This window comes from Neophocaena asiaeorientalis, unplaced genomic scaffold (assembly GCF_003031525.2).
Source record: "Neophocaena asiaeorientalis asiaeorientalis breed wild unplaced genomic scaffold, Neophocaena_asiaeorientalis_V1.1 scaffold45, whole genome shotgun sequence".
Classification (NCBI taxonomy): domain Eukaryota; kingdom Metazoa; phylum Chordata; class Mammalia; order Artiodactyla; family Phocoenidae; genus Neophocaena; species Neophocaena asiaeorientalis.
The window spans coordinates 8490341-8502430 of record NW_020174642.1 but is presented as its reverse complement, the minus strand read 5'-3'; the positions used below and the strand labels follow the sequence as shown (position 1 = coordinate 8502430).

General features: G+C 36.7%; 1 protein-coding gene across 1 annotated transcript in view; it reads left to right on the top strand.

Moving 5' to 3' along the window:
• The window catches only part of DSCAM (DS cell adhesion molecule), a 737093-nt gene that overhangs the window by 493280 nt on the left and 231723 nt on the right, over window positions 1-12090 (top strand). Inside the window, exon 12 of the mRNA XM_024758431.1 lies at window positions 10083-10256. Within this exon, the coding sequence (XP_024614199.1) occupies window positions 10083-10256 (174 nt within the window). The remainder of the gene's footprint in view (window positions 1-10082; window positions 10257-12090) is intronic.

Here is a 12090-nt window from a genome sequence, read left to right as displayed (position 1 = left end):
CCCTTCAAGTTAGGTTCGTCTTCTGATGAAAAAAAAAAAAAAGATTTAATGTTTTTCAACTGCACTTATACTTTATCTCTGTCTCCATTAGGACATTTTAGTAATGAAGAGGCTTCTCTCGGTCAAGATAGGAGTTAATAGATAATCCTTTTCAGCTATTTAATTGAGAAAGCTTAGCAATGTAGCTAAATTTTATCTTGTAATTCTTTACTATAAATGTGTCAAATATTGTAAGTATTTTTCTGGTGAAAATTCTTTGAGGAGAAGAAAACATTTGTGTTTTTGATGTGAACGATCGTATAACTTTCTCACATTCTATCAGCATTTTATTAGGTTCTCAGGGATTTGTAACATATTTTTACAGAATCTGTAAATCCCATAGCATTTTCAGATTTCCTGGTTTGCTGCCTTATGGAGACATTTCTTAAATCCTACGTTTGGCTGAATTTCCAGGTTGTATGTAGTAGTCTAGATCTGGCTCCTAGCTTGCAGTTAACTTTGAGAAAGGTATCAATAGCCTTTACAGATACTGTCAACCAAATTTAAGCACTTAAATAAAAATCAAAGGCTTTTTCTTTGATTTTTAATTTCTAATAATATTTTTTATCCTTACCCCAAAGAAACTATTATCCTTAAGAAGGAATTTTATAATTTACGAAACCAGATCCTTAAAAGATACAGTAAATTTTTATAGGAGAAAAGTATGATCATCTCAATAGATGATGAAAAGGTAGCTGATAATATTCAACATCCAATCCTGATTGAAACAACACAAACAAAAGTAAAGTTTTGTAAAATAGGAATACAGGATCACTTTTAGGAACCAGAGTGCTTTGGCAAATGAAGAGGAAAAAGACAAAGTTCAATAGATACATGAGCAAAGAATATAGATAGAGTGTTCACCAAAGAACAAGTACAAATGACGGATACATTTATAAAAAGATGCTCAGACTTATCTATAAGCAAAAGCAACCAAAAAATATACAAGTTAGTAAAACCATGTAAGTTAAAATAATGGGATATATACTATATTGATGAAGATCAAAAAGATTAATAGTGTACATGTGTGAGGAAAAAATTAACCCCAGCCCCAGGAAATAAAATTGCTCTTTTACTAAGCAACTTAGCAATATATTTTAACACTTGGATGTGCAGAATTCCACTCCAAGTATTTATCCAGTGGAGTTCCTACCACTATATCTTTCTTTCTATTGATGGATTGATTGACAAGTAGAGAGGTTCATTGCAACATTGTCCTTAGCCTTGTGGAGTCGGAAAGAAATAGTCAACTAATCATAAACTGATTAAATAAATAGAAGCAGAAGGTAGAAAAAAACAGCAATAGTGTGTGCTTACTGTGTGTCACACAATAGCTTAAGAATTTAAATGCCTACACTGCCCTATGAAGGAGGATCTATTATTATCTCCATTTTGCAGGTGAGGAAACTGAGGAACTAAAAGGATTCCTGATTACCTAGTTTTTCACAGTGTATTGGGGATCTGTTGCTGTGTAACAAATTACCCCAAAGCTTAGTGGCTTAACAATAATAAAGCACATTTATGATCTCTGTGGGGCAGGAATCTGGGTATGGCTTAACTGAGTCCTCTATTTCAAGGTGTCTCCCAGCACTGCACTCAGGCTGTTGGCCAGGGATTCAGTCATTTCAAGGTTCATCCCACTCAGGTGGTTGCTGGCAGGTTTCAGCTTCTCACAGACTGTTGGCTGGGGGACACCCTCATGGAAGGCTCTCCATAGGAAGGCTCACAATATGGCCACTCACATTTACCCAGAGTGAGGGTTCTGACCTCAAAGAGAGATTGGCAAAGAGGCCACCATCTTTTGTAACCATAGCTACTTGCCCTGGATCCACTACAGACTAGGTGCTTAGTAATTGGACAATAAACACCATTTTGTATAGACAAAGCACAGTTTTATATGTGCTTATAAAAAATTAGGAAGGCTATAGTCCCTTCTTTTCTCCTCAACATAATGGGAGCTTGAGGAGAAAAAGAAGGCAGTTACTTTTTTACTGTTTAAACTTTTGACCAAAAATTCACAGATTCCTAATCTGAAATTCTCATGTTTTAAACCCCAGTAGGTAAACTTGGAGATAGCTTTCATCAATTATTTTCCAAAATCAACCATTCATTAGTTATATGTTCATTATCCATCAAACATTTCTTTAATTCTTCTGTGAACTTTCATATGGATTAAGTTTATTTGGGGGGTACGCGGGCCTGTCACTGTTGTGGCCTCTCCCGTTGCGGAGCACAGGCTCCGGACGCGCAGGCTCAGCGGCCATGGCTCACGGGCCCAGCCGCTCCGCGTCATGTGGGGTCTTCCCGGACCGGGGCACGAACCCATGTCCCCTGCATCAGCAGGCGGACTCTCAACCACTGCGCCACCAGGGAAGCCCCTGGATTAAGTTTTAAATGATCTATATTATATATGCTTCTGTTGTAATTTTTCATTTTATACATTTTGATAATTTTTGACTATTCACAAGGAGTGAACAGGTGTAAGGATAAGAATGATTTTGTTCATTTCATCTCATTCTATAAAATAGTCAGTAGCTGATACTGAGGAAATCAACATATTGAAATTATTAAAAACTACTATTATGTTTTTAAAATTTTGTCATCCCTGATTTTGAATTCTTTTTGAATAAGATAAATTAAAACCATTTTTCTACTTAGGAAGATGTTACGATATTTCACACCAGATGAGATAAAGAACTAATCCAAGTGTGTATTATTAGTATATGCACCCTCTTCCAACTTTACAATTATCTTACACCTATATACTTTTTTTACATACCTTTAAATCAGATGTCAGCCAACTATAGACCACAAGCCAAATTCTTCTCAAAACCTGCCTTTGTAAATAAATGTTATTGGAACATAATTGTGCTGTTTTATGTACTTTCTGTAGCTGCATTCATGCTTCAATGACAGAAATAAGTAATTGTGACAGACTGTATGGCTTGCAAACCATAAAATGTTTATTATTTGGCCTTTTATACAAGATTTCCAATAACTGCGTGAAAATATTAAGAATTTTTATCCATGAACATGGTGTAATGCCCCATCTCTACTCATCTAGGTCTTCTTTACTTGTGAGCAACAACTTTTGCAGTTTTCAGTAGACCAGTCTTGCAAATATCTTGTTAAATTTATCTGTAAATATTTCATGTTTTCATGCAAATTTATTTTTTTTTAATTTCAGTATTGCTTGTTACTAATATATAAAAATAAAATTAACTTTGAATTTTGATGTATACTGTGACTTTGCTAAAGTCATTTACAATCCTAGCAACATTTTTGTAGACTCTTTCATTAACTATGTACATAATTATGTCATCTGTGAAGGAAGACAGTTATATTCTGCTTTTCTAATACATATGTATTTTATGTCATTTTCTTTTTGAATTGCTCTTGATAAAATCTTCAGAACAATGTTGAATAAAAGGACCAGACCAATCATTCTTGTCTCTTTCTTGATCTTTGGTGGAAAATAATTCGGTTTTTAGAATTAAGTGTGATGTTAACTGTAAGGCTTTTGAAACCTTTTATGAAGTAATTCTGTTCTATGACTAGCTCACTATGAGATTTTATCAGGATCTTTAATGCTAAAATACTTTTTCTTTTTTCTTTGAATATATTCAAGTAATCATATTGTGCTTCTTTTTTGCTCTGTTAATATGATAAATTACATTCACTAATTTTTGAATTGAAACCAACCTTGCATTCCTAGAGTAAAACTCACTTGGTCATGATATATTATTGTTTTTATATATTGATAAACCTCATTTGGTAGGGTTTGGTTAAGGATTTTTTTTTTAACATCTTTATTGGAGTATAATTGCTTTACAGTGGTGTGTTAGTTTCTGCTGTATAACAAAGTGAGTCAGCTATATGTATACATACATCCCCATATCCCCTCCCTCTTGTGTCTCCCTCCCACCCTCCCTCTAGGTGGTCACAAAGCACGTAGCTGATCTCCCTGTGCTATGCGGCTGCTTCCCACTATCTGTCTAATGCTGTGATTTATGTCATAGAGTGTTCTGCCTATGTTTTCCCCTAAGAGTTTTATAGTGTTTGGCATTACATTTAGGTCATTAACCCATTTTAAGTTTATTTTTGTATATGGCATTAGGGAGTGTTCTAATTTCATTCTTTTACAAGTAGCTGTCCAGTTTCCTAGCACCGCTTATTGAAGAGGCTTGGTTTTTTTTTTTGAGATGTTTCTTGTTTCTTGAGGTAGGATTGTATTGCTATAAACTTCCCTCTTAGAACTGTTTTTGCTGCATCCCATGGGTTTTGGGTCATCATGTTTTTATTGTCATTTTTTTCTAGGTATGTTTTGATTTCCTCTTTGATTTCTTCAGTGATCTCTTGGTTATTTAGTAGCATATTGTTTAGCCTCCACGTGTTTGTAATTTTTACAGTTTTTTTCCTGTAATTGATACCTACTCCAAATTCATTGGTTAGCTCTAGTAGTTTTCTGGTAGCATTTTTAGGATTCTCTATGTATAGTATCATGTCATCTGCAAACAGTGGCAGTTTTACTTCTCCTTTTCCGATTTGGATTCCTTTTATTTCTTTTCCTTCTCTGATTGCTAAAACTTCCAAAACTGTGTTGACTGATAGTAGTGACATGGGCAAATGTGTCTTGTTCCTGTTCTTAGAGGAAATGGTTTCAGTTTTTCACCATTGAGAATGATGCTGGTTGTGTGGGTTTGTCATATATGACCTTTATTGTGTTGAGGTAAATTTCCTCTATGCCTACTTTCTGGAGGGTTTTTGTCATAAATCTGTGTTGAATTCTGTCAAAAGCTTTTTCTGCATCTGTTGAGATGATCATATGTTTTTTCTCTTTCAATTTGTAAATATGGTTTATCACATTAATTCATTTGCATATATTGAAGAATCCTTGCATTCCTGGGATAAACCCCACTTGATCATGGTGTATGATCCTTTTAATGTTCTGTTGGATTCTGTTTGCTAGTATTTTGTTGAGGATTTTTGCATCTATGTTCATCATTTATGTATTGAGGTGCTCCTGTGTTGGGTGCATAGATATTTACAATTGTTATATCTTCTTTTTGGATTGATCTGTTGATCATTATGTAGTGTCCCTCTTTGTTTCTTGTAAGAGTTTATTTTAAAGTCTATTTTGTCTGATTTGAGAATTGCTACTCCAGCTTTCTTTTGATTTCCATTTGCATGGAATATCTTTTTCCATCCCCTCACTTTCAGTCTGTATGTGTCCCTAGGTCTGAAGAGGGTCTCTTGTAGACAGCACATATATGGGTCTTGTTTTTGTATCCATTCAGCCAGTCTGTGTATTTGGTTGGAGCATTTAATCCATTTATGTTTAAGATAATTATTGGTATGTATATTCCTATTACCATTTTCTTAATTGTTCTGGGTTTGTCATTGTAGGTCTTTTCATTCTCTTGTGTTTCCTGCTTAGGGAAGTTCCTTTAGCATTTGTTGTAAAGCTGGTTAGTGGTGCTGAATTCTCTTAGCTTTTGCTTGTCTTTTAAGGTTTTAATTTCTCCATCAAATCTGAATGAGATCCTTGCTGTGTAGAGTAATCTTGGTTGTAGATTTTTTTCCTTTCATCACTTTAAATATGTCCTCTCACTCCCTTCTGGCTTGCAGAGTTTCTGCTGAAAGGTCAGCTGTTTACCTTATGGGGATTCCCTTGTATGTTATTTGTTGCTTTTCCCTTGCTGCTTTTAATATTTTTTCTTTGTATTTAATTTTTGATAGTTTGATTAATATGTGTCTTGGCATGCTTCTCCTTGGATTTATCCTGTATGGGACTCTCTGGGCTTCCTCGACTTTAGTGACTATTTCCTTTCCCAAATTAGGGAAGTTTTCAACTATAATCTCTTCAAATATTTTCTAAGTCCCTTTCTTTTTCTCCTCTTCTTCTGGGACCCCTGTAATTCAAATGTTGGTGAGTTTAATGTTGTCCAAGAGGTCTCTGAGACTGTTCTCAATTCTTTTCATTCTTTTTTCTTTAGTCTGCTCTGCAGTAGTTATTTCCACTATTTTATCTTTCAGGTCACTTATCCATTCTTCTGCCTCAGTTATTCTGCTATTGATTCCTTCTAGCGAATTTTTAATTGCATTTAATGTGTTGTCCATCATTGTTTGTTTGCTCTTTAGTTCTTCAACATCTTTGTTAAACGTTTCTTGTATTTTCTCCATTCTATTTCCAAGATTTTGGATCATCTTTACTCTCATCACTCTGAATTCTTTTTCAGGTAGACTGCCTATTCCCTCTTCATTTCTTTGGTCTGGTTGCTTTTTTCCTTGCTCCTTCATATGCTGTGTATTTTGGTAAACTTACTGTGTTTGGGGTCTCCTTTTCACAGACTGCAGGTTTGTAGTTCCCATTGTTTTTTGGTGTCTGCCCCCAGTGGGTAAGGTTGGTTCAGTGGCCTGTGTAGGCTTCCTGGTGGAGGGGACTGCTGCCTGTGTTCTCATAGGTGGGGCTGGATCTTGTCTTTCTGGTGGGCAGGGCTGCAGCCAGTGGTGCGTTTTGGGGTGTCTTTGACCTCTTTATGATTTTAGACATCCTCTCTGCTAATGGGCGGGGTTGTGTTCTTGTCTTGGTAGTTGTTTGGCAAAAGGTGTCCAGCACTGTAGCTTGCTGGTTGTTGAGTGGAGCTGGGTCTTAGTGTTGAGACAGAGATCTCCATGAAAGCTCTGGCCGATGGATATTACGAGGGTCTGGGAGGTCTCTGGTGGCCAATGTCCTGAACTCTGCTCTCCCACCTCAGAGGCTCAGGCCTGACACCTGGCAGAGCACAAAGATCCTGCACCACTACGCTCACCAGGCCTGTCCAAGAGCCCGGCTGGCTCCCTGCTCCCAGCTCCCAGTCCTGGCTTGGCTGGTTAAGGATTTTTATGTCTATGTTGGGATATTGGTTTCTAGTTCTAAGGTCTTTGATTTTGGTATCAAGGTGTTGCTGGCCTCATAAAATCAGTGGTAAAGTGTTTTATTGTATTTTCTGAAAGACTTTGTGTAAAAAAATTTTTTTTCTTTAGGTGTTAGGTAGTATTCACTAATGAAGCTGTCTGGCTTTGATTGTTCTTTGTGGAAAGCTGTTAACTACAAATTAACTTTATAGATACAGGACTATTAAGTTTATCTAATTTTTCTTGAGTGATCTTTAAGAGTTTGTGTCTTTCCAGAAATTTATCTATTTAATATAACTTTTTAAACGTATTGACACAAAGTTATTCCTAATATTTTCCTATTATCCTTTTAATTCAAGTAGGGACCGCAGTGATGGCCTTTTTCATTATAGTTACTTGTAACTAATGTCTCTTCTCTTTTCTTGATCAGTCCAGCTAGAGGTTTTTATATATTTTTTTTCAAAGAACTGGCTTTTGGTTTTATTGATTTTCTCTACAGTTTTCTGTTTTTTATTTCACTGATTTCAGTTTTCCTGTTTATTGTTTCCTTACTTCTCCTTACTTTGAGTTTCATTTGCTCTTCCTGTAATAGCTTCTTAAGAGGGATGCTTAGATCATTGATTTGTGATCTTTTTCCTTTTCCAATACAAACACTTAAAGCTACAAACTTCCATCTAAGTGTTGCTTTTAGCTGCATCTCAGATATTTTGATATGTTGTTTTTGCATTCTTATTCAACTCAGAATATATTTTTTCTAATTACTCTGGTGATTTCTTCTTTGACTCATGAGTTTTTTTAGAAGCGTATTGTTTAAGTTTCAAATATTTGAGGTTTTCCCAGATATACCTCTGTTATTGATTTCGATTTTAGTTTTTCTATGGAGCTAGAAAGTGATTTGTATTATTTTATTTTTGAACATCTATTGAAATTTGTATTATGGCCCAAAATATTGTCTTTCTGGATATCTGTTCCATGTGCACTCGAAACCAGTATGTATTCTGCTACTGCAGGGTGTAGAATTCTATAAATGTCAGTTAAGTCAAACTGAGTGATAGTGGTATTAAAGCCTTCTATATTTCAAATATTATTTCTTCTGCCCCTGTCTTTCTTCTCCTTTTGAAACTATAATTACTCAATATTAGAATATTTGATATTGTTCTAGAGCTCTAGGACAATCTATTCTGTATTTTTCACTCTTTTGCACTTTTTGTTTTGATTTGGATAATTTCTGTTGACCTAGCTTCAAGTTCACTATTTTCTCTGCTGTGTTCAATCTGCTGATTAGCTTAAGGAATTCTTTCGATCTAATATTGTGTTTGTTGTTTCTGACATTTTATTTATCTGTCTGTCTCTTTTGTGTAGTTTTAATATTCTTTCTGAATCCCCACCTGTTTATGGGCATTAACCATAGTTGTTGTAAAGTCCCTGTCTGATAGTTCCATACCAAGATTTCAAAACTATTGATCATTTCTTCTCTGGTTCTTTTTTCTTGCTTTTGTGTTTGTGCATCTCATAATATTTTATTGAATTTTGGTCATGATGCATGAAAGAGTAGCAACTGAAGTAGGTTATACTTATTTCTAGTTCTTTGCTTCCTACCTGCTTGTATGCCCAGGTCCTTTTCCTCTCACCCTGTCCCAAAGATGAAATTGTTTACTTGTACCTTATCTCCTTGTAGGGCTTTTAATTCTTTGCAACTAAGTTTACCCAGTTGCCTGTGACTTCCACTTTCTGATTCATTCAAAGAAAAGCATGATTTTGTAGATTAACAGTCTCTTTTTTGTTGTTAGAATGGAAGTGATATTCTTTTGTGTCTTTCTCCATCCTGAGCAGAAATAGAACTCTGTTTTTTAAATTCAAGTTTCCGTATATACTCTCTAACAGTTGTGTTTTGATAGAAACCATCTGTTGTAGGGATTCTGCTTGTTCTTGTAATTCATTATGAAAGGTTCCCTCAGATACATGATTAATTTCCTTTGTCTCTTTGGTGGAGCTGAAATAGGTAAGGGAAGGCATAGTCACAGTCTCTGCCACTGTGACCTGAGGGATACCAATAGGTAAATGGTCAGTTTGGGAGGAGACAACAGGAGGAAGTGTAACCCCCTCTCATTTCACTTCCCCAGATGCAAAGTCTGAAGTTTCCTGCATGAACGGGTGACCACCCACCTGTTCAGGTCCCATGTAGGTTCTGGGGACACACAGACCAGCAGCTTTTCTCTAGAACACACACTTGGCCCATGATTTGAGCTTTCTCCAGGAAGATGGAGTGGTCCAGGAAGATGGAGAAGTTCTGTCAGCCTTTCAAGGCTTGGACCACACCCTCCTAGTCTCAGAAGAGGGGCAAACAACATAGCAGATTCATCCGATTCATCCAACTACCATCTTCCCAGAAATCTCCCGAGGCCTTAATCCTCTGTTTTATTATTTCTAAATTTATTTTCTAAATTAGTTTTATATGGATCTTTTATGTGGATCACATCACATCTATGACAATAGCATACCACATCTGGGCCACTATTTCCTTGAATGCAAGCACTCAGAGGAGAGCAGTGTTTTAATTCGTGCTGTCTTAGTGCAGTGATCTGACTTATCTGTTTAATAATATTCAATGATGCTGATAGTACATGGTGTTTCTAGACTGGAATAAACCACACTTAGAAGGGAAGTCTGCAGTATTAGTTTTCTCCTTGTAGTCTCAGAGGTGCTCATCCTGTGAGGTCTTCAAATGCCTTGTCCCTGAAGCACTCCTTGTTTACATGCAGATTAAGTCCCTAGGGACACAAAAAATGTATTTAGTTACACAAGAGATGTCTACTTCTGTAGTCATTCTACTGTGATTTCTGTGAATAATTTATCAACTGCTTAATGCTCATCAAATTTGATGAATTGTAGAAACTATCTGTAAGTTCTCTTACTCTTTATCTCAGAGTTTGAAATACTGTCATTTTAAATAAACATGTTTCTCCATAAACAAGAATTTCATCGTCGGAGGAAAGAAAAAAATCTTGGTGTATCTGATGCCTGTCCTCTAGGCTGTGTGTTTGGCGTCCATCACTTCCCTTCATTGGTCTGGTGTCCTTGAGCTCATTGTCTCCCTGTATTTATTCATGTTAGCATCACCGTTCCTCTTTTTTATTCTGTTGCAGGTGCTGGGGTTCCCCAGTTCCAACCGATTGCCCTGAATGGCCGAATTCAGGTCCTCAGCAACGGGTCTCTGTTGATCAAGCACGTGGTAGAAGAAGACAGTGGCTACTACCTGTGCAAGGTCAGCAACGATGTGGGCGCGGACGTCAGCAAGTCCATGTACCTCACGGTGAAAAGTAAGGAAGAAGAGCACTTCGTTTTACCTAAATAGGGCTTTGGGGGCTTCCATTTTCAGTGGTCTCCATGCATACTGTTTAAAAACAAAACACAACAAAAACAAAATGTGATTTGCTGCAGCTGGGGGTTTCCTGTCCTAAAAATATAGTTAAAGAGGACGGTAGAAGTTCAGCGATTGTCAAGCCTATGGGTCCCTTGGCCGTGGCTACAGGCTCTGCGTAAACTAGCAGACGAGTGGGTCCCTGCCTTTGGCACCCACATTTCTCTCCTGTTGATTTCATTGTGGAAAAGCCCAGTGCACGCTCTCAGATGTGTTCCTTTCAGAGGTCTATTCATGCTTTTTATTATCTGCAAGCTGGCTTGTCCATAGATTTCCTTTTAAGATCCTTCTGAAATCCAGAAAGCAGAAACCTTATTATCAACACACACATCTACAAGAACAAAGAACACGTAGCACTATGCTTAGGGTCTGTGTTGCTGACCCATTTTTTAGGAAAGGGCACTTTATAGTGAAATTATTTTTATACTTTGGTAACTAAACCACCAAAGAAAGAACCAAAGTAGACCAACTTCTACTGAGTACTGCTCATTAGCAAATGGTTGTACATCTAGTTTAAGTGAATGACTTATGTCTTTCTCCGTTTATATTCTTTGCTACTGGATAGATTGTGATTTCTTCCTGACTACAAGGTTTTGATCAGACTTCCTCTTTTTTATTTTAATTATGCTTTCTGTAGGTTGTCAAGGATCTCTATCATATCATTTATTAGAGAGATTGTATTTAAAAGTGAATTCCAGTGGTGTGTGTGTGTGTGAGAGAGAGAGAGATTTAAAGGCTAGCTACACACAGACTAGTCTCCATCCTATTTTACTAAGAAGTTATTCTAGTTAACCCATTTTTTCTAATAGGACAGTAAAAATATCAAGCTGTCTATTCGGTATACTTTTATATCATAGACAAATTAAAGTTCTGAAATAAGGTTGCTTTGAAATATATTGTGGACATATCCAATACATACTTTTGACTTCTAAATATTATACTCCAGAGGAACTGATTTTCAAGAATCTGAAGAAAAATTGTCATATCACTTAAATACAAAGTTGAAATCGTAATTTTTAAAACTAAGTTGGTGAAATATTAAGGAAACCCAAGATCTGAAGACCAGTACTGACCAATGTTGATCCATTTTTCCCCAACAAAAGAAATGTATTTTGCAATTGCTTTAACATTTTTAAAATTTATAAAGCATTTTTTTCTATCGCACTCATATATGTATCTAAGCTCTAATAGATACAGTGCCCCATGAAGGATGTAAATACAATCAACCATAGACCTTACCTTCATGAATGAGAGAACTTATGTCTTGAGGAAGGAGACAGCCTGCTAATCATAGTGCAAGGGAAGGAATAAGGTGCACAGAGATGTGCCTTTCAAAGGAGGACAGAACCATCATTTTGAGCGGATTAAGGAAAGCGTCAGGGGAAAAAAATCTTTAAAAGTGGGTAGAATTTGAAAATGTAGAACTTGAAGATTTCCCCACATCTCCTCTCTCCATACCTTTGAGGCTGGTAGTGGATGTGGGACCACAAAGATGTCCCCCTGCCCTTAGTGAGCTTATTCTCCTGTGGGTCCATCAGACCTGGGTGTGGACAGCTCTGTCCACACACGCACAATGCGTTGGTGTCAGGATGGAGCATGGGACACTGGGAATGCACAGATGAGGGCGTGGTTTACACCCCCTGGAGAATCAGTGCCTACAGAATGGTACCCATGGCCTCTGAGTTCAGTCCTAAAGGGTGCAGTGGATTTCGAAAGAGACTTGTTGGGGGTAA